Source organism: Abramis brama, assembly GCF_963993115.1.
Source record: "Abramis brama genome assembly, chromosome: 4".
Classification (NCBI taxonomy): Eukaryota; Metazoa; Chordata; class Actinopteri; order Cypriniformes; family Leuciscidae; genus Abramis; species Abramis brama.
Genome location: NC_139966.1, coordinates 48,048,471 through 48,070,999, shown reverse-complemented (window position 1 = coordinate 48,070,999; position 22,529 = coordinate 48,048,471). Strand labels below are relative to the sequence as shown.

The 22,529-nt window shown below is 37.9% G+C and overlaps 2 protein-coding genes across 3 annotated transcripts; one reads left to right on the top strand and one right to left on the bottom strand.

Annotated features, from left to right (window-relative positions):
• The first annotated feature begins 756 nt into the window (after positions 1–756).
• Positions 757–9,602, top strand: cracr2ab (calcium release activated channel regulator 2Ab). The gene is made up of 16 exons (XM_084111315.1): positions 757–1,153; positions 1,881–1,992; positions 2,117–2,258; positions 2,356–2,502; positions 2,949–3,039; positions 3,392–3,487; positions 3,590–3,777; positions 3,866–3,937; positions 4,016–4,061; positions 5,209–5,300; positions 5,393–5,876; positions 6,133–6,271; positions 7,169–7,250; positions 7,494–7,710; positions 7,826–7,902; positions 8,388–9,602. Exons 1-16 carry the CDS (start codon positions 950–952, stop codon positions 8,473–8,475), a joined length of 2,277 nt encoding a protein of 758 aa, XP_083967441.1. The 5' UTR covers positions 757–949; the 3' UTR covers positions 8,476–9,602.
• prmt8b (protein arginine methyltransferase 8b) lies at positions 8,875–19,652 on the bottom strand. Of its 2 annotated transcripts, none has more exons than XM_084111316.1 (10): positions 19,446–19,652; positions 18,092–18,340; positions 16,869–17,024; positions 16,072–16,135; positions 13,858–14,000; positions 13,030–13,117; positions 12,499–12,614; positions 11,120–11,270; positions 10,923–11,044; positions 8,875–9,919 (listed from the first exon to the last, which is right to left on the bottom strand). In XM_084111316.1, the coding sequence occupies exons 1-10, from the start codon at positions 19,512–19,514 to the stop codon at positions 9,836–9,838; spliced, it is 1,242 nt and encodes a 413-aa protein (XP_083967442.1). In that variant the 5' UTR covers positions 19,515–19,652; the 3' UTR covers positions 8,875–9,835. The 2 variants fall into 2 exon arrangements, with proteins under 2 accessions (XP_083967442.1, XP_083967443.1); XM_084111317.1 differs by having other exon boundaries at positions 18,092–18,337.
• Positions 19,653–22,529: the final 2,877 nt, after the last annotated feature.

Below are 22,529 nucleotides of genomic sequence, written 5' to 3'. Positions count from 1 at the left end.
GAGGGGACATGCAACAAATGCTATTTTTTTGTGTTCTAGGTAGTTTTTATGAATGTTTTTAATTATACATTTTAATTTGCAGTTAGCTTAATGTGCGGGACACTTTGCTTAATAATAAAATGTATTTTAGAGTTAATTTTCATGCATGTCATGGGGACAGAAATGTGGAAGTTCAATAGCCTATAGCCTAGACCCAAGAGTGACAGAATGTAGGCTTATTCACTCTCTTTAGTGGGATTTTAATATAAGGTTTTTCACTGACAATCTTTTAAATTTGCCCTGTAATCTTGATTATTTGGCCTTTTTATGTGAGTTTAGCATGTACATGATGATGGTTCATTCCAGAAGAAATGGAAACATTTATCATCCGCTCTCCACACTTCACTCATTTACTGGATTCAACTTTTTTTTTTTTTTTTGGATAGACCTGGAAGAGTAACACTTGTAAGAGCTGTAAACACAGAGAAGGTAAATAATAGCAGGACGTGTCAACTATTATCTGTCTATCAATGGTGTAAAAGTTCATTTTAATTGGTTCTTGCTTAAATAAAAATACTTGATACCCCCTCATTCAAACCTTTGCAAGTTCAACTTGAGTTGAGATCAAACAGGAAATTTCACCACTCTTCCTGTTCCCCCTTGACATTGTGGTGGTGGGACATCAACGTAAAGTGACAGTTCTGCTCACCAATAACGTCAGCAGCGATGATGACTAAGACTAATCTGCATTTCACTTCTCAAAGTCTTAACATTCCTAAAGACGAAAAGGATTGCTGATGTGTTGCACTCTCTCTGTTTCTTTCAGCTGGGACCCACAGCAGGCATTCAGTACAAGACAATAAATGATGTTTCCTGAATTAATCAGCATAATTCCCTGTATTGGATCTAGCTTTGGATTGTACATGATCCTGAGCTGTTGAAAGACGGTCAAGGTAACAGCGCTGGAATCATGTCAGAGATCGGACACGTTAGAGACACACGGGTCACCAGCAGTGGCTCAGACCAGGATGAGAAGCAGCCGAAACCGCAGCCAAGGAAAAGTGTGAAGAAGAACGCAGGATGGGGACACATTGCTATGTTGGACAAAATAGAGGACTTCTTTCAGATCTGTGACAGCGAGGGAAAAGGCTTCATCACACGCACTGATATGAGGGTAAAGTAGGGGTCCTTAACTTGATAGGTCCTACTTGATATTTTCATTCTTTCATTATTATTATTTAAAAAAAATAATTTTTACATCTGCCATGGTTTTGGTATAACTCTACAGCTCTGTATTCAAATGATGTTTTTGTATTTTTTAGCTTTCTATGGCCATAATTTATTTATTTTTATTCAAATATTAAGGGTGCATATGTGTCTGTTACAGTTCAGGCAAGGAAAGAGGAGCGGAGGACCTAAATTGTAGTAGTCTTTTATTTACAAAAATGAAAACAAAGATAATCCAAAACACTGGAATCATAGGAATAGATAAACATAACAGTTTCTGCTTCTAAAGACAACACAGGACGAATGAACTGAAACAATCTGAGAGCTTAAATACACAGGCTAAATTAGGAACCAAACAAGACACAGGTGAACATAATCAATTAACCAATGAGTAACCATAGTAACAAAGGACAAGCAAACAGGAGCTAAACACAGGAAGGAAACACAGAAACCAAAGGAAACACAACATAAGAGTCCACAAACAGAACATAACCATAACAGTTGCATTATTTTTCCTCCTGTTTAAAAAGATTTGTTATTTATAATGTTCTATTAGTAACATTAGGGTGTTAGGCTATCAGAATATCTAGATGGCTGAAAATAGTGTTTATGATGTCATTTTTCCATCTGTTTCTTGAGTATTTAATCATATACCATCATTCTCTCTATCTTAGAGGCTACACAAAGAATTGCCACTCACTGCTGAGGAACTCGAGAACGTTTTTGACTCACTAGATCTTGACAAAAATGGATACCTGACCATGGGAGAGTTTTCCTCTGGATTCAGTGAGTTTATGATCATCTCCTTCCAGTCAAGAGGATCTATTCAAAAATCATTTGTTATTTGGTACATATTTATAGCACAGCAAATTACACACTTTTACAAGGTGTATCTGTAACTGTTCCTCAGGTAACTTTCTTTATGAACGAAGAGTTTCCAAGACTGAGGAACTAATGAATACACCCTCTCAGAGCTCAGGCGATGAAGATGATGAAGAGAGACATTTTAGCGTGTTGATGGAGAGCTTGGGTGCTAGCAATGTTTTTGAGGAGTCAGTACTGATGTTTTACACTTGACATTACATGACATTGCAATAAAACATTAGCTTTATATTGCTACAAGCAGTAACGGTTCTCTCTTCAATTCAGCCCGAGTGAGGTTCGCAGCCTGTGGACTCGGCTCAGGAAGGATGAGCCTCACCTCTTGTCCAACTTTGAAGAGTTCCTGGCCCGTGTCACATATCAAATCAAAGAGGCACAACAAGAGAGGAAGGAGATGGAGAGCACCCTCAGAAGGTGACATGATGATTCTTTATGCAACATGAAATGAGAATGAATTTAGAGCAGTGCCATCTAAAGTCGTCCGTGTTTAAGAGCCAATAATCTGCTTTGTTTTCTTAATTTCCTCCCATGTTACTTGTGAATAATCCCCGTTTAGAAGCTTAATGTAATTCCCTATAGAATGCTGTTTTTTCCCAGTCCAGTGACCACCAAGCTGAGGAGTTACCCAGGTTTTTACAGTACTTCTGGTGGGAATAAAATGCATTTTGATCAAATCTAGGTCAGAATGATGATCCTTTAATTATTAACGGGATGTGCAGGTCTGAGCCAGTGTTTTGGAATGTAAATACTGTGAGAATTTGGAAAAATTATATAAAATGAAAGACTTGTTTGTGGTTTATCTTTTGATTGTATTAGGCTAAATGCATGTTTTAACATTGAACGCCATTGTCATTGCACAGGAAAGCAGCCACACATGACAACGAAATTCGCAGATTGTATGAGGAAATGGAGCAACAGATCATTAATGAAAAAGATCAAGCAATTCTGAAGGTAAAACATACTTTTGAACGGTTGCATGTGCTTTTACACTATACAGTTGAGAAGATTTTTTTAAAAAGAGAAATGAATACTTTAATTCAGCAAGGATGCATTAAATTAATCAAACGTGTTAGTAAAGATATTTGAATTTTCTAGAATTATGAATTTTTTTTACCACAGTTTCCACAAAGATATTAAGCAACACAACTGTTTTCAACATTGATAATAATAAGAAATGTTTCTTGAGCAGCAAATCAGCATATTAGAATGATTTCTAAAGGATCATGTGACACTGAAGACAATTCAGCTTCTTAAATTTCAGTTATTTCGAATTGTAATAATATTGAAATTGACTCTCTTCCAGGACTCAGAAAATCTGCAGTTGCGCAGTCAGGACCTCCAGCAGCGGCTCCGTAGTAAAGAACAGGATTTGGAGCAGCTTTTCCAAAAACAAAGGAGGGTGAGTGCCACAAATGAACAGGCAGAATCATACAAAATCTTATACTTTTGTGGCACTCACGCCTTTTTCAACTCACAGCTTTTTGATATAATTTTTTTTCAGTTAGAGCGACAATGCCGTGACCTTCACAGCGAACAACAGGAGAGTCGACTGGAGAATGTTAAACTGAAAATGAGCAATGAGGAGTTGTGTCGTGAACTTGAGCACACCTGTCAAGAGCTGGAGTTGGCTCAGGAGCAGCTGGGCATTCTGCAGGAGCAGGCCTCTCGACTACAGCAGGAGAGAGAGATGTCAGTCTGTGCGTTTATTACGTACACACACAAATCCCACCAGTATCTTTGAGTCTCTCATACACACACATGCTTTTTACCCTCACAGGGAGATGTACAGAATCACAGAAGGCTTGCAGAGAGAAAAACACAGCTTGATGAAACAGTTAGATCTACTCAGGTGAGCTTGGCACATCCTCACATATCATGAAGAGAAAGACAAACAACAAAAATCTAAAATTAAATGTTGTTCTTTTAGAGAAATGAATAAACATCTACGAGATGAGCGAGACATTAGCTTTCTGGTAAGTTTAACAATTTAAAATTATTTTTTTTATATATATATATTTAGTTTTTATTAATTTTAGTTTAGTTTTAGTTTAATACTTTAGTAACTTAAACTAAACAAAATTAACAGGAATGTTGCCATAGCAGCAAGTCAAAAATCATTTTAAATTTAACTTTTATTTTATTTCAATTAACGTAAATGTTTTTCAAAATATGTTTAGTTTAGTTATTGATAACACTTATTCATGCTTCTCATGATCTTAGAAACATTTTGTTCTAAAGCTTAGACATTCTAAATTAATTTAGCAGACATATAATTATGCCTACATATGAATTCTCTATGAAACTAAAATATTATTTTATTATAATTTTTGTGTGTAAGTTTGTGTCAGTTAACATTTATTTTATTTCAACGAAAATGTTTTTAAAATATTTACATTTTTAGTTGATGACAAAAACTTTCCTTTATGATTTATGCTTCTCAAAAATTTTTTCCCTAAAGCTTAGACACTAGAAATGTATTTTATTTCAATTAACGTAAATGTTTTAAAAATATATATTTTTAGTTGATGACAACAACTTTCCTTGATGATTTATGCTTCTCATAATTTTTTTTCCCCCTAAAACTTAGACACTAGAAATAAATTGTATTATAATTGGTGTGTGTGTGTGTGTGTGTATAATATTTTATTTAATTGTTTATATCTTATTTAATGTTTTACTTTGGTTTAGTTTGAAAAAGCTCAAATAACACAGCTTGGGCATTTTTTGGTCACATAATAATTCCCATATTTCTCTTTTTGTGTGTTTTTTCATAGTTTTGATGAATTTACTGTTTTTCTAAAATGTGGAAAATGTTAATAATAGAAAATGAGTGGGTGTGTCACAACTTTTGACTAATAAGAGCAATCGACAAAACAGAATATCTCCTTGAAATTTACAACAGAAACGCAGCAATTCAATGAATAACACAGCTTGGGCATTTTTTGGTCACATAATAATTCCCATATTTCTCTTTTTGTGTGTTTTTTCATAGTTTTGATGAATTTACTGTTTTTCTAAAATGTGGAAAATGTTAATAATAGAAAATGAGTGGGTGTGTCACAACTTTTGACTAATAAGAGCAATCGACAAAACAGAATATCTCCTTGAAATTTACAACAGAAACGCAGCAATTCAATGAAGAAATCCTCACGCAAGCACAGACTGAGCGCAGCTTCAATAAAATACACGGAGAGGAAACCATCTGTCAAAAAGTGAGACATCTTCACATATTCTCATGCGAATTCCTACGTACATGATTTAATAACATGGAAACATTTACTCTCACCTCTCACTGTCACTTCAGAGAAGTTGACGAGGAGGAAGTGACTCAGCGCTCTAACAGGAAGACCACCTCTTTAGCAAACAGTCAACGTTCACCCTTCAGCGCAGGGGATGATGGGAAGCCGGAGGTGGATGTGCAATCTCAGAAGGTGTTTGGGGACTCAGACGGTGTAAATGACAGGGGGGATGTGGAGGATGCGCCACCGGATGGTTGGCCTCTACGCAGAGTCATATCCATCGAGGAGGACCACCTCCCCCACCTGTTACAAGGAGACCCTCACCTTCTTCTGCATCAGCTCAGTGAGGAAGAAGAGGAGCGCGCCGGAGAGGAAGAAGGTCAGGGGGATCTAGAGACGAGCTCCCTCTACCTGTCCAATGCGTCTCTGGCCTCTGCTGACTCTCCACCACCAGTTAGGGTGAAGAAGCCGTCTAAGAAGAAATGGATCAGAGGAAACATGCCCTCATCTGCACGGGGTCAGCCTGTCGGGAAGGAGACCCACCAGCAGGTCAGTGACGGGGACATATCATAGAGTACCTCATTTCATATGTATTTGCAGATTAAAGAACAGTTACAAAATAATTCTTGATTTATTCAAAAATCAGAGACAGAGTGAAAGTGCAAGAGACTTTAATTCACTTTACATGGGCCAAAGTCTTGAAGTCCACATATTATGTTATTTAGTGTTTTTTACTGTGTGCACTCAACACAACTAGCTGTTAGCTTTACTTTAAAGTTGTCACTGTGTATATGTTTGGCTACAGGGTCCTGCAGAAGGTGCTGCCGCATCTCCTCAACGCCTCTTTAAGGTCATTCTGGTGGGAAACTCCAGCGTTGGTAAAACCGCACTGCTGAGACGCTTCTGTGATGGACAGTTTCATTCTGCCACCTCAGCCACTGTGGGTAAGATGCTCTCCCGCTCCATGTGCAATTTACAATTTAACTTCGCACAAGTTGGTGAGTGGACAGGTCAGTTCAAGTGGGTTTAACAGAAGACTTTTCAATGAGGGATTTTCAGTAAATGCAAATTGGTTGCCCTTTTACTGGAGTTTACCTTATTCAATCAGAAGGATGAATTACTACATTTATTTTGTGTTATGATATTAATGGCTCTCGAAACTGATTTTCCAAGTCTGTGCATTATTATTGTGCATACATAGCATTACTCCTTAAAGGCGTTTCAGTGCATTGGGTTTGAATATGTGTGTGAGTGTTAATGAAAACCTACTATGCTATCTGATGGATTTCTTAAAGCAGGCAACATCACATGAAAGGGCTTGGGAAGTCACACTCCCTGCATTTAAACCCTGCCGCACATTGCACAGCAGATTATGTCAAACACCATCAGTTCACTTTATTCAAAGTCTCTAGCCTTTCACCCCTGGACTCTAGTGGCCCATAACAACCTGGACGCTTAAATTCATTGTATTAGTTACAAGTAAACCAAAATGGCAATTAACGCTGGACTTTTCTTAACCAGATTAGTTCCTTTCAACCAGCTGGTCCCAAGTAAATTTTTTAGTGAATGTTATTTTTACTTGGTTCGATATTTTGCTTTATAATTCAATGACATTAATAAGCATGTGGCAAAAGTGTTCAAAACGCCTGTATATTCCACACAGAAATATTACTCAACAGTGACCTCTAGTGGCCATTATCCCTCACTGCAGGAATGGTTTGCTGTCTGTTTTGATTTCATAAAGTATTTGTTATGCCTTTATTTAGTTGTGTATATTTTTAGTTAACTTCATGTGTGTACTGCACATTTATATATAACTTCAGTTGTGTTGTGCTGTACAGGCATTGACTATAGTGTGCGGACACTGAATTTGGGGGACAGTCACGTTGCTCTTCAGCTATGGGACACTGCAGGCCAAGAAAGGTGAGGTCCTGATACGACATGCAGGATAGAGTTTTGCATTTATATCTTCTTATTTAGGACATTTACATTCAGTTTCAGTTTGTATGCTTCATTTTTGTTCCCCAGACTGTGCTGTAATCCTTTTAAGCATCTCTAAAAAGCTTGTTGTCAAGAGTAATCTATTGCGCAAACGAAACATGAACTCACTTGTCACTGATGATAAACATCCAGCGTGAAAAAACACAATGTCACTGTGCCCTGCAGGTATCGCAGCATTACCAAGCAGTTTTTCCGCAAGGCAGATGGCGTGGTGGTCATCTACGACATCACAATGGAGGACAGTTTCAGATCAGTCCGCCCCTGGCTGACCAGCATACAGGAGGCCGTAGGCGACCCTATCCCTGTCATGCTCCTGGGCAACAAATCTGACCAGGAGAATGAGCGAGAAGTGCAGACAAAGGAGGCTGATATGCTTGCAGAGGTGTGCTCTCTCTCACACAGTATATCCTACAATATTTACATCATATGCTTTGCTTTCACGAGTCTACATCACTATATTCAACACATTATGCACAGATTTCTGTTATATTTGGTAGGAAACAAACCTGATGTTCTACGAGTGCAGTGCTTATACTGGAGCTAATGTGTTGGAGGCCATGATACATCTGGCCAGGTAAGAACTGAAAAACACATGAATGCAACGTACCAAACGTACTACGTTTAGCTGTGATCTTTGTAACACCTCACCCAGGGGTGCAACCCACAAAAAAGAGACATTTATAAAACTGTGAGACCGCTAACTGTCTGCAAACATTATCAGATGTCGAATGTTGAGATCACATGACCAGCCCAATACTACTAAATACTACACAGTAACCCCACTATAATCACACTTTCAGCTGTCGAACAAATTAAAAATGGTTACATTTAAATAAATGTAAGTTAAATGTATGTAAGTGTTCATTAATGATAATAAATATCAAAGTTGCAGAATCTAGTAAAATATAAATTATAAATTATTTTCTTAATGTTTTTGGTTGTGCTCCCATTTTTTTATTTATTTGACAGCTATAACTATATATATATCTATATCTATATATATCTATAAAAAATAAAATAAGAAGACTTTTATGTTAAAGAACACTGATATTTTTGCAGAGTCCTGAGGGAACAGGAGGACAGAATATGGGTGAACACGGTCAGACTTGTGGATCAACCACTGAAGAAGAAATCCTGCTGCAAGTGACCACACACACATACACACTTATGGGGGAAATCACTCTGCGCTTTATGTATCATCATCGAACCTTATACTCAATGTAAATATTTTAATGTTGGCTGCAAATTCACTTATACCTGAATCAAGCACTAATAGCGTAATGTGTAAAAAGGTTTATGTCCAATTGTCAAAGAGCATTGCAGCTCTGTGCTCATCTGATATGTGTCCAACTGTAGATTACGTATATTATAGTCACTGGACACTGTGTCACACCTCATTTAAAATGATCTTTGTACATATTCTATTTTGTTAACAATACCAACCCATTCTTTTTTAATGGAGTGTAGTAAAACAAGTGTAGTGGCACTACATCCAACTAAATACATTTAAAAAGGAAAGAACAAAGTCATTTAGGAAAAAATGTGATTGTTTGTTACTTCCCATTTATTTAGCATTACAATAGCCTCATTCAGCCCACCTAAAGTACTAGCATCATGAAACCTAGATTTCAAAATGGCCAGTAAAACCTCTCTACTAGAACAAGAAGTGTTTTCAGCAACCGTTTGCAGTTCAGTTGATGACAACATCAATAAGCACTAAAATCTTCGATGTTATTGAGAGAAGAACATTTGCTGGAGTCGAACATGTCGTGCTTTCTTCTTTGCCTTCATCTGAACTGCTCTGTGACCATCTTGATTTACACAAAAGAGTAAACTGGTGGTTCAAACGGGTTGTATGTGAGAGGGATCTGACATTTAAACAAGAACTCAAATCCAAAAATATTCTTAAGTTAAAATTTTCACATTAAAGTTACTCTAAAATAACAAATCTTGTATTTGATAAGAATGATTTAATATACTTTAGCTGCTCTTAGAGGTTCTTTAGAAAAATCTTAGTGAAACCTGAATTAATTGAAATAAAAGCAAAGGCAGAAAACATGCCAGTGGTCACTATATTAAACAACTCAACACTAACCCAATAAATATAACACAATAAAATGCACTTAAACATAAGCAAAACTCTTCATTTATGCATCCAAACTGAAGCCTTTGTTCTATGAGGCATTGTACGATTTCACATTGGCATATACTGTTCATTAACACTTTTCTATCTTATGTGGTTGAATAAACACAAACTTTGACATTCTCAGACTCGTTAACGGTTACATTCAGAGTGATGTTTTCACAGTCTATTCTTTACGTGCATTTAAGAACGTGACACGCGGTGACTATTGCTTGAGTGCTGGACTCGCACTGATGACATCACAGAAGGGTCCTGTGGTTCGCCAGCCTCTCTTATCCAGACAGAGGCAGAGGAGAGACGGAGCCCATCTCTCTGCCGAATCTCCCTGGGAAACGGCGCCCCGACTCAAGATGCCGCTCCAGTTTTACCGCATCTTGTAGTCATGGGAGATGGCTGCGTCACAGAGCTGCCCTTTGAAATCCAGCTCGAAGGTGAAGTCCAAGTCACGCTGAAAGAAATCAAGTTCTTATTTTGTCATTTTATTTCTTTAAAATCTGCCTCCTACTTGTTTATAATCCAGTGGTTTTCAACGAGGAGGGCAAGAACCACTAGAGGGTACACTGGCTTAAAATTATTTAAAGTAAGTATCTAAAAATAAGCTAAAACAGCTCAAATGTATTTTTATTTGTTATATGAGGGAAATTAAAAGTGTGATTTCTAGACCTGAGAAAGTCATGGAAGTTAATAAAAACTTGTGGAAAATTTTGTAATAAATATATATATTTTTCTAGTTATGTCAAGTGCTAAAATATTTTATTGGGTAGAAATTGCTATTTGTGAGTAAAATATAATTTTGAAAACTTTGATATAAAAAAAATGTAATAAAACAAAAATAGAAAAGTCATGTAAATTTACTGGTAAGAAAAAGTGTAAACCCTGGAGAACATTCAGTTATTGAAAATGAAGGAATTCTGGAATTTAATTATTTTATTTGCTGTAATACATTGCTACTAGTGCTGTCAAAGTGCATCTAACATAAAAGTTTGTTTACATATTATATGTGTGTGTGTATATATATTATATTTATATATGTCTGTGTATACTGTATATACACATATATATTTTTTACATATATATGTGTATATGATGTGTGTATATATATATATATATATATATATATATATATATATATACACAGACAAGTACACACACATACAGACATATATTATATAAATATACTGTATACACACATATATATTACATAAAAGCAAACTTTTAAGTGAGATGCGATTAATCGCGATTAACAGATTTGACGGCACTAATTGCTGCTACTAGTTTATGTAAATAAGTTTGGAAATGAGAAGCTTTGTTATAACAGCAGTAGTAGTCCTACCAGAAATATATTGGGTGGGCTTTTAAATATTGTCTTGCAGTCAAAAATGTTGAGAACCACTGTTCTGAACGTTCGATTTCTCTCCATTTCCCACCCCCACACACACTTCCAGCCTCACCTGGTTATTCTCGTTGGGCTTGACGGTGATGCTGCCCAGGATTTCCTCTCCTCTCCGCACCGTTAAATAATCCTCCAGATAAAACACTGTTTGCTTCCAGTGCGTGCTGGGAGCGTCAGGGGCTGGAAGGGAATGTGCGGTCAGTACTGGATGTATTTGTAAGCGATAATTAGGTACGGAATAAGTGAAGGCTGAACCTGTAGAAAAGCCCGTCTTCTTGTGACACTTGGTGAACTCAATGTTGAAGTACGTGATGAGAGCATGAACATAGTCGTTCCTCTGAATCTGCAGGCAGAAGGCTGAGGTGAACGCCAGGTCCTCCGGCTTCACCGTGTAGATGTCCACCTCCTGAAAGCCATATCCCGTCTCACACTTAGAGATCATGTTTAAATAGAGCATACTTGCACTAACTAAGTCGTTTGATGATCTGCCGTCTGTGATCTAAGCTTGAAGTGTAATGTGCTTTATGTCATATAGCCTTAACCCATACATCATCACAACAGATCCAGTTTCAGACTAGATTGTTTAGTTGTGGCTTTATTGCTGCCTGTATAAGTAGAGAAGTTGACAAGTAACAGCCTTGGTGAACAAAGATCTTCTTACTCTTTGTGTGAACAACAGATCAGTGGCAGCATTGAGCCTTTCATTTGTTCAATTCAGCCTTTCATTTAATAAACCTCACAAAGAGGCTGAAATCATTCTCCCCTTCAAAGAGTTTGATCCAGCAGGTGATTCAGAGACACACTGAAAGCACAGCCTTTCTTTCTTTCTTTCTTTCTTTCTTTCTTTCTTTCTTTCTTTCTTTCTTTCTTTCTTTCTTTCTTTCTTTCTTTCTTTCTTTCTTTCTTTCTTTCTTTCTTTCTTTCTAGCTCTCTCTGTCACTTACCTTGTCTCTTTTCTTTTGACATTCTTGACATTCAATATGTCTTCACTGACAAACGGATCATAAACTCTTTTTTTCTTTTTGCTCATGAAAAATGAAGCCCAATGCTCATAGGTTGCTGTTTTAGAGTTCGGGAGATTTAAATGAGATCTCAGTTCTCTCTGTACTAAAGTATCATCTTTATACAGTCATCTTAATACAGTAAGACTATAGAGTTATGGCTATGGAAATACAGATAAGCATAGCATAGCTCAGATACTTTGAGAGTTAAGATATTTAGAATTAATATCTAATTTTGATAATTATTATATGTATTATATTATCAATTTAATCGCATTCCTGTTTAGGTGAAACAACCTTACAGTATTAAAGAAATCTTTCCTACTGTATGGGATAATGCACTTTTATTAAGGGGTAACAAAATATTTATAAAGAAGGCTTCATATGACCTACATGGTGATATTATTAGCATTATATTTCGTGAGGACTTATTTCTGCCCTGCCAATTTAAATGCATGATTGGTGTTTGTGTGTTGAGTTGAACACACGTTATCACTCTGTCATCAGGCGGCACGTTACTGCGAATTATGCTGTTATGTAACACCCACACTACATGTGTTCCATCGTGGCCTATCAGTATGATTCAAATCTGATCTTGCTCACATATACCTTACATATTATATATACATATACCTTAACAAGGCAGGAGTTGGTCACGACTTGTTTAGGATCTACTATGTCCACCAGGGGCTCCATCATAGCAACGTTCCGAATGCACGTCATGTCAAAACCATAGACGTTCTCCCACCCTGCAACCACAGAGAAAATATATTTTTAAGACATTTTTAAATATCACGTGTGTCTGAAAAGTCGAAAATCTGTGTGGCTGTGTCTGGGAGTCTTCGTTTGGCCCTAAAATAGACTCCTGCCTCCTCTGTGTCTGGCAGCATTTGATTACATCCCAACACATGAGTGTTAGGCCGAGGAGAATCTCATACTTTCATCCAAAACATGAAGGAGGGAGTGAAAGGGATGGAGAAAAAGCCAACAGTTTGCTGCGGGGGAGTAATGGAGCTCAACAGGATTTTTTTTTTTTTTAAGCTAAATGAATGTGAGGGAACCAAAGAGATACAGTTTAAATGGTCATTTAATACAGGACATGTAGTTGCCTCATGTCAGTGTGTGTGTGTGTGTGTATGTGTGTGCGTGTGTGTGTGTGCTCACAGTGGATTTTGAAGTCTTTGTATTGTCGATCCTCAATGGCGACCACATACAATGTCGCTCTGTCTGGAAACATGAAACCGCCAGGTTTCTGAAAAATGACATGAAAGAAAATCTTCAGAAATCACCTATGAAAAAAATGAATGGGTTGTTGACGGATGTCCAACTTATTTTTTTTGTAAAAGTTCAAATATTATTATTAATAGTAGAAGTATACATAATAGGTCATAAAACACCATAATAATATTCACCACAATAATATAATATAATTATCTAAATTATATAATAATATATAATTATCTAAAATATTTTAAATACTTTTGTAATATTTTTTATTAGTATAAATCATATCAGGTCAAAAGACAATATTAAATATAATAGTTTTAATAATTATTTATATCTTTTTTTTATGTAATTATTATCTAAAGTAGACACTGCTGAAACTGCTTGAAATTTAAACTCAACTACACTCATATAACATTTTAATTGACAAAAACGCATTCCTGGCATATGCGTGATTATATTCCTATTATTCCAGTGACTTCACATCATTCTTTCTTTACCTTCCTGTTCAGTGCACCATACAAATAACTCCAGGCTGAAACAATGTACTGGCACCAACACAATGGTTCTATAAAAATCCCTAACAAGCCACTTGTCCTCTGGACCAAATTGTCATTCCGTGGTAGACATTCATCAGCAGCCCTATGACATGCCACTCATTCCCATTATAAATGATAATTTTCAGCATGGACACACGCTTCACATTCTAATTAGTCAAATAACCTTGGCCTTGAGATAGCCAACACACACAGACAAACACACACTGACCAGCCATTTGTCCCTGGCGTAGATGACAGTATTGAGCATAGACTCATAGAAAAGACAGTAGCCCATCCACTCTGAAATGATGATGTCCACCTGATCCACGGGCAGTTCAGTCTCCTCCACCTTCCCTTTAATGATGGTAATAACTGCAAGATGCACAACAAATAGAGAAGAGACAGTGAAGCTTCAATTTAGCTTATTTTATACTATGTAATGTACAATTAAATATATATATATATATATATATATATATATATATACTCACCTAAAGGATTATTAGGAACACCTGTTCAATTTCTCATTAATGCAATTATCTAATCAACCAATCACATGGCAGTTGCTTCAATGCATTTAGGGGTGTGGTCCTGGTCAAGACAATCTCCTGAACTCCAAACTGAATGTCAGAATGGGAAAGAAAGGTGATTTAAGCAATTTTGAGCGTGGCATGGTTGTTGGTGCCAGACGGGCCGGTCTGAGTATTTCACAATCTGCTCAGTTACTGGGATTTTCACGCACAACCATTTCTAGGGTTTACAAAGAATGGTGTGAAAAGGGAAAAACATCCAGTATGCGGCAGTCCTGTGGGCGAAAATGCCTTGTTGATGCTAGAGGTCAGAGGAGAATGGGCCGACTGATTCAAGCTGATAGAAGAGCAACTTTGACTGAAATAACCACTCGTTACAACCGAGGTATGCAGCAAAGCATTTGTGAAGCCACAACACGCACAACCTTGAGGCGGATGGGCTACAACAGCAGAAGACCCCACCGGGTACCACTCATCTCCACTACAAATAGGAAAAAGAGGCTACAATTTGCACGAGCTCACCAAAATTGGACAGTTGAAGACTGGAAAAATGTTGCCTGGTCTGATGAGTCTCGATTTCTGTTGAGACATTCAGATGGTAGAGTCATAATTTGGCGTAAACAGAATGAGAACATGGATCCATCATGCCTTGTTACCACTGTGCAGGCTGGTGGTGGTGGTGTAATGGTGTGGGGGAGTGTGTTTTCTTGGCACACTTTAGGCCCCTTAGTGCCAATTGGGCATCGTTTAAATGCCACAGCCTACCTGAGCATTGTTTCTGACCATGTCCATCCCTTTATGACCACCATGTACCCATCCTCTGATGGCTACTTCCAGCAGGATAATGCATCATGTCACAAAGCTCGAATCATTTCAAATTGGTTTCTTGAACATGACAATGAGTTCACTGTACTAAAATGGCCCCCACAGTCACCAGATCTCAACCCAATAAAGCATCTTTGTGATGTGGTGGAATGGGAGCTTCGTGCCCTGGATGTGCATCCCACAAATCTCCATCAACTGCAAGATGCTATCCTATCAATATGGGCCAACATTTCTATGCTTTCAGCACCTTGTTGAATCAATGCCACGTAGAATTAAGGCAGTTCTGAAGGCGAAAGGGGGTCAAACACAGTATTAGTATGGTGTTCCTAATAATCCTTTAGGTGAGTGTATATGAATATGTATATTTTGTTCTAAATAAATATATTTATAACAATAAAATTAACAATAAAATTAAAAATAAAAATATATATATTTTTTTTATTTAATTTTTAATAAAATTAAAAATATTACAATTCCTGATGGATGGAAAAGTCTCACCTGACTTTTTTTTTATTCATTCATAAATGTCACATTACAGAAATCAAATGAGTTAAGAACCCAACATTTACACACAAGAATGATAAGAATGTCACAAGAATGACAATATAAAGTTACATGTGATTGATGGGTTTCTTCATGGTTTTCTCTCTCTCCTTCTTCTTTTATCTCATCCTCTCCATTATTACCATTTAGCAAAAAGCTGGTTGCCAGTCTCCAATTTCCATGCCTGTGTGTGTGTGTGTGTGTGTGTGTGTGTGTGTGTGTGTGTGTGTGTGTGTGTGTGTGTGTGTGTGTGTGTGTGTGTGTGTGTGTGTGTGTGACTCCTCTATCACACTGACTCAGGCTTCTCACCCGCCCGCTGCTCTCCAGTGTTAATGAGAGCTGCTGTGGACAACTAAACAACAACTTCTGCCATCACACCACAAGCGGAGAGTGTCAGCTACAGGAAGTGACTATGCTACTTCCTGTGTCATGGAACTCCACTTGCCTAGAGGAAAATGTATGACTCTTCTATTCCACACAAGAATGAAGATCAGACCTAAACACTGTGTAGTGTCCAAACAGGAATGAGCAGCAGAATGTCTTACCATTGTCCAAGTGATTTGATTTGATGATTTTTTCGGAATACTCTGATATACTGGAGCATTCAATCTACAAAACAAAATGAAAATTAGCTTAATTATATTAGCATATTTAGCAAGAACTGTTTAAGAATCAAGCTGAATCAAGCCAGACGGAACCCTTTTTTATGCATAACTTCAAGTTTTATTGATGGGAATGGGGTTTGTATTTCATTTTTTTTTTTAAAGAATATAATTATAAAGTAATTGTTATATATTTTTGGTGAAATATCCTGTTTGTATGACTCCGCCTGTCTTTATTTGGCCGTTCCAATGTCACCAGTTACATTGCTTTGCCAGTAGGTGGTGAAAAGTGACTCCCTTAATGAGTGAATCAATGATTCATTCATTCAACCAATTCGTTCAAAAATATATCCATAAAGGAATAAAACTACTGTTATCTGCCAAATGCATAAATGCGCATTTTATAATGGTCTATAAACCTGTGCACCCTTACTTATATGTATCCATGCTCTGGACAGAAACAGAAACCTCTTTTGCATATTGTGGCATATGAAAGATAAGCGACTAGAACTGGACCTAGTGGGTGGATCAGTGGAGTGTTATCTAATACAGACCAGAAGCACAGTAACACTACTGATATTATCAGCACACTCTCCCTCTCTTTCTCTCCAGATATACATAGATATAGTTTGGGAGTGTAAAAAAGAGTCAGATTTGCAGTAAAGTAAAGCCTGCATGTTGCCCTCTTACTCAAACCTATTGTATATGACAGTAAACACACTTGTAATTTGAGTCCTCACCCCATACACATGCTTGGCTCCTGCCTTGGCAGCAAACATGGAGAGGATTCCGGTTCCGCTGCCCACATCTAGAACAATCTTATCCTTAAAGATGTGTTTGTTGTGGTACATGGAGTTCCTATAAGTCAGGGTCCTCACCTCATCCTTTAGCATTTCCTATTGAGAGAAAAAAATAAGTTATAAACGGTAGCATATATATATTATTTTGATGGTCCCCTTTAGACATTCTGTTGACTCTAAGTAACATTGCACATACATGTCAACTAACTCTCATTAGATTGTTAGTAAACTGTTAGGGGTAGGGTTAGTAGATAAGGGGTCTGCGTTAGTAGAATAAGTTGATGTACTTGCAAAGTTACTTATAGTCAGTAGAATGTCTTTTGGGGGACCATTAAAATAATGTGGTAGCAAATGTTAAGCAGACAGTCTAATACTCTAATGAGAGTTAGTTGACATGTAGGTGCAACGTTACTTATAGTCAACAGAATGTCTAAAAGGGACCATCAAAATAAAGTGTTACCAAATAGAAATTTAAAAAGAACTGCATTTATTAGAAATAGAATTTTATAACATTATAATTGTCTTTACTTTGACAATCCTTGCTGTATTTTTTTTTTAAATCTTACTGACCCCAAACATTTGATCGGTATATTGCTGCACATATTTGACTGATGCATGTGAGAAGTCCTTAGAGTTTGAGTCCATGACTTTTATCCCTCACTTCTGGACCATTTCTCTTGGACTGTGCTATGGAGGACAATATATAGGACACAAAGCGCAGTGTCTCCAGGATTCTTTTTATAGAGACAGGTCTCCATTTAGCCTGCTGGGATTAACTGATAGATATCTTCCCAAGCACCCCCTCCCCCCGCTCCAATTCTCTTTCCTTTTCTTTCTCTCTTTCTCCATCTTACTCTTGTCCTTCTTCTTCTGTGTGTTATCAAGAACTGTTCTTTTATCTGCAGACAGATCCAATTTGACCCTCATGCTCTAAATGTGCCGGTATCAAAGGTGTTCTCTCACTTCTTCTTCAATGAGGTTAGAAAAGGGTTTCAGTGACAAATTTAAGTATGTTCTTATCAGCTGCAAGTGATAAAAGTTCTTTAGCAGAAACAATTTCCTGTACTTGATAGTGAACAAGATAACATTTTCATCTTAGACTAGCATACTTCACCAACTCCCATACTAGATGGTAAAACCATCCGAACTGGACCTTCGATCACCTCATGAATTCCAAAGTGGGCATAGGAGTCAAAGTAGTAGTCGCGTGATGTCATCTCCTCTGGGTTGAGTAGCTTGGCCATTTTGCCTCGTCCCGGACAGGCAGACAGTGCAGAGACATGTGGCGTGTGTGGGGGGTGTGGAACATGATGAACGGAGGTCACTGGCTTTGGTAGCAGAGAAGGTTGCAAGGCCTGGGACGAGGGAACGCTGGAAATATGCTGCTGATGCTGCTGGCACTGCTGGCGCTGCTGGTAAAGTCAACAGTAAAATAATCTGCAATGGCTCTCTGTCCTACATAACACTATTGGATTCAGTGTGTAATTTTGCGTTTGGTAGACAGTTTTTATCTAAAACAACTCATAATGTGTTCAAAGTATACATTTAATCAGTTTATGCACTCTTTAGGAATCAAACCCATGACCTTGGTATTGCTATGTCCTACGGTTTGAGCTATAAGAACAATTTATTTATTGAAAGCAATAAAAAAATACCTTGAAAAAACACAGTTGCAGAAAAAAATTACATTGAATAAAACTAAATATCGTAAAGACTTACGATATTTTCTGTAAATACTTTTTTTATGTTTGATTTGATGATCCCTTTTTTTCATTTTTTTTTTTTTCACGTGATAAATAATGTCAAAACAGTTTTGTAAAAATAGGCTACGTGTAGATGGACTCAGGAACATAAATGTGTTTCACCTTGAGATTTTTTTTACCTTGCTTTTCAGGGCTTCTAATATTTAGTGCACTAATTATCAACGTCGACGTTTAAATCAGGTATGCAAAGGTGAATAATGCTAATTAGCCGGGGAGGGGGGGCGAAATACTGCAGCACCAAGGACAGCGCTCAGCCGTCTCGCGATGACCCAATAGACTACATACAAGAGGAATTGAGTGCTATTCAGCACGCACACGACTAACTTTACTGTCTTACTTGTCTACTACCTTATCGTATTGGTACAAATTTAGGCTAATTTATTGTGTTCGAGTTTCTAAAAGGCATCTTGCATCCGATCCGCTTAATCTTTATGCAACCTACGCGCAGCGTACATTTTGATAGCCTATAAACCTATATATGTAGCATTTGGTGTGGTGTGTGATCGCTATTCTTTCAGGACGAGGGAACTGGACGTGTTCTGCTCTGAATTTCGCTGTTCTTTGCCCTGCACAGTCACACATCACCGGGCACTGATTTGTATGACCTCCAAACCAGCGCGTCATTTTACGCGATCATGCACTTAAGCACACATATGAGCGACTAGAATTAATCACGTGCGATTTACAAGTGTGCATATGAATGTTTGGACGAGCATTGATGTATTATGCAGAACTTAAGGAATCTTTGACTTACCTCCGAGCTCTCCGCATCCGCCATCTTTCTCCGCAGGAGCAGGCACCGCGATGAGTGCCTCAGTCCCATGCGAGCCAACGGGATCCGGATTAACTAGATAAGGGCAAGTGTTGGCACTAAATGTCCTATAAAAGTTTTAAAACGTACTGCAATAAGCAATACTCGGTTTGCGCTTTAAAACGACACATTTGTTAATGTGCACAGTTGTGTTAAATAAACAATAAATAGCTAAAATAAAAACTAATAGGGAATATGTCATAAAGACTTCTTAGATAGTCCCTTAACTCCATGGTTCCGACTCCTACTGAAAGCCCATCGCGCAAAAGTTCTTCCAGAGGTGCTAAGCGCCACTTGGAGACCAGTTGAGCCACGACGCGTCAGCATCCACATCACCTGCCGCTGCGCATCGCCGCGTTACCTATAGCCTGACAGATCAGAACGCATCTTTTATTTCAGTTTAACACGATGATCCATTGTTTCTCAGTTCGCAATAAGGCATCGAATGCCACTTGGTCGCGTTGAGGTCAGTCAAGTGCGTCTGGTTCGCGCTGAAAGTTGGAGTTGAAAGACTGTGCTAACTGAACTCGAGCGCTGCGAGTGCAGAACTGGAGCGATATCAGTATAGCTGAATTAGTGCCTCCCACATAAGTATCGCACCTCCACTTTCTCCAAATAAAGGCTTTCACAAGGCTTTCAATTCATTTCAAGGCTGTAATTTTTCAGACAAACTTGTACTTTTGCACTGTACAGGTGCTTTTATTCAAAGCTATTACATTACATAAGTATACATCTTAACCAATGACCTTGGCGTTAACGCAAGTATTCTGGTTGATGAATATTCCTCGTTTTCAACACAAATGAAATACACAAACTTAATAACGTGATTATTGTTAAATGTTCCTTATGAAAAATATTTGGGGGTATCAAAGACCCAAGATATAAAACATAACTAAATGCAATGAACTTTTCATTTGTCACAATTATTTCAGCCATTTCTCATGAAGACACCAAGTAGTCATAACAGTGTTTATGATACTTCATGATTTAAGCTAATCTTATGAGAACTGATAAACATTATTTTAACATTTTATCCTAATTGGATTTGCTTTATTATATTGCTACATTGTGTTTTTTTGGTAACATACATATATGTATAATTACACATCCATTGATATATGGCCATTTGTCGTGTTTGCAGCACAATACCCTGCCGTAATAAATTTAGCAGGAAATCTTTATTCATACGGTTACCACAGACGAAACTTTACCAACAGCTGTTGTCTGTGCCAATCTAAGCTCACATGTGGTTTGAGTTCACATGTGTCTATAATGTGTGGGATTCTAGTTTTGGAGTCGAACGACAGCCCCCTCGTTGTTTTTACATGCCACCCACTCATCTGCTTGTGTAATCCCTGGAGCTAATGTGGGAGGCAGTCCTGGCCAGAACACACACACACACTCATGTATGAGTTTAAAGGCCAAAATCCTCTCTATCCATCTAAATATTTGAAAACATGTGGAATTAGCAAGGGTCATCAATGAAAATCATATTTTCCCAGCACTGAAATGTCAACAAGATAAACAAACTCAATCAGAGCACTCACAGTAATGGAGCTCGTGGTGTGATCTACCAGACCGAAATAAAGGTACGCTCCATTGTATCCCGCTGAGAGGACTTCCAACACGGGCTGCTCATGTATAACACTGAAGGACGGATGCCCACGCATGCTGAGTAATACCACACACTCGGCACCACAACACCATACACTGTCAATCACACACGCGCGCACACACACACAGGCTTAAAACATATCCAGGAGAAAATGTGGGCAGCGGACAGCAAAACACGAATTCTTTTCTGAATTTCCATAAGCCCAGCACTGTTTCTGCGACATTGAGACAGTTTGCGTCAAGTGAATATCCTTTCAATCGCACATATTTTTTTCGGAGAATTATTTTTTAAAGAAAAAAACAAACAGAAATGGTTTGTTTTTTGGTCGAAAGTCTTTATCTGTGTGTTGAAACGGTCCTAAAACAGCAGGATCGTCCTTGGCCTTGTTGTCGGTCTGCTAAATGAAAGAGACTTTTCTGAGACTTCATGGAGGAAGTGTGTGTGTGCGTGTGCATTTATGATCTGTGAGTCAGTAGGTTTCTTTTGTCCTTCTTTGGTCCTTTTCACTATCCAGTAAGTCATTTTCATGTGCCTGTTCGCATATATACACACAAACTCTTGCCGTCCACCATGAAGGTGCCATTTATAGCTCAGAACTGAGGACGATAAGAGGACACAACAATAAAATAACAGGGGAGCGGCAGAGAAAACCAGACAGAACCAGGCGGGAATCACAATGAGTCAAATTCAAAAGGATACACAGTTCAATAGGCTGAGTTTCTTTTCAAAGTTCTCTGTCATCTGCTGCATTGTTAATGTCATCTTTTCTTGCCATCTTCCTGATGCTTGCGTGTTTGTTGTCCCTGATGTCTCCGCTTGTACCTGGATTTCCATCTGATCTGGCTCAGATTTGACTCCCTGAATGAAACCTTTGCAGTCAATTGTCAATCAACAGACGTTTTATCAGGAAGATAGAAGATGCAGAACTCAAATCTCATTTTCAATGAGTTTGTGTTCATTTCCATTAGGAGACCTAACAGAGCCAGAATACAGATTAGCGATGACATTTCTTTGTCGCTCTCTCAGTAGACTCTTTCCATTAATTCAGACATGATGGATAACATTTTCCTCTCTAACGCTGTTACAGCTGGAAAACTGTGTCACTGGCAGGTGACTGCGGCTCATATCCGCTGCCTATGGCGGCGTGTGTTCTCCTAATGGGGTTTTGACTTTATTAGGTTACTGGGATTGAGGTTTGAAAGAGAAAGGCGCACAGAGGAACTTCTGTGTGCAAAAGGGCAGAGAGTTCGAACGGAGAGTCAACTGAAAGTCAAGCAGCATGCATCAAGAAACTGTCAGTATCATTTCCATATTGTGAAAGATTATGTGAAAGTGAATTATTGAGATGCATTGGGAAGCGTAATCTACTTTGTCCCTGCTTTGTCTTGGCTTTCATCACAACTGGGGGAAAT

What these genes read in the sequence shown, in the direction of transcription:
- prmt8b (XM_084111316.1), bottom strand. Translation starts at nt 19,514, where the DNA reads ATGGGACTGAGGCACTCATCGCGGTGCCTGCTCCTGCGGAGAAAGATG. An exon ending in GAAGACGGGCTTTTCTACAG is followed by an intron (nt 11,045 to 11,119) that starts GTTCAGCCTTCA and finishes ATTCCCTTCCAG; the next exon opens with CCCCTGACGCTCCCAGCACG. An exon ending in AGCCCAACGAGAATAACCAG is followed by an intron (nt 9,920 to 10,922) that starts GTGAGGCTGGAA and finishes GATTTCTTTCAG; the next exon opens with CGTGACTTGGACTTCACCTT.
- cracr2ab (XM_084111315.1), top strand. Translation starts at nt 950, where the DNA reads ATGTCAGAGATCGGACACGTTAGAGACACACGGGTCACCAGCAGTGGC. An exon ending in GGAAGGAGACCCACCAGCAG is followed by an intron (nt 5,877 to 6,132) that starts GTCAGTGACGGG and finishes GTTTGGCTACAG; the next exon opens with GGTCCTGCAGAAGGTGCTGC. An exon ending in AGGCTGATATGCTTGCAGAG is followed by an intron (nt 7,711 to 7,825) that starts GTGTGCTCTCTC and finishes TATATTTGGTAG; the next exon opens with GAAACAAACCTGATGTTCTA.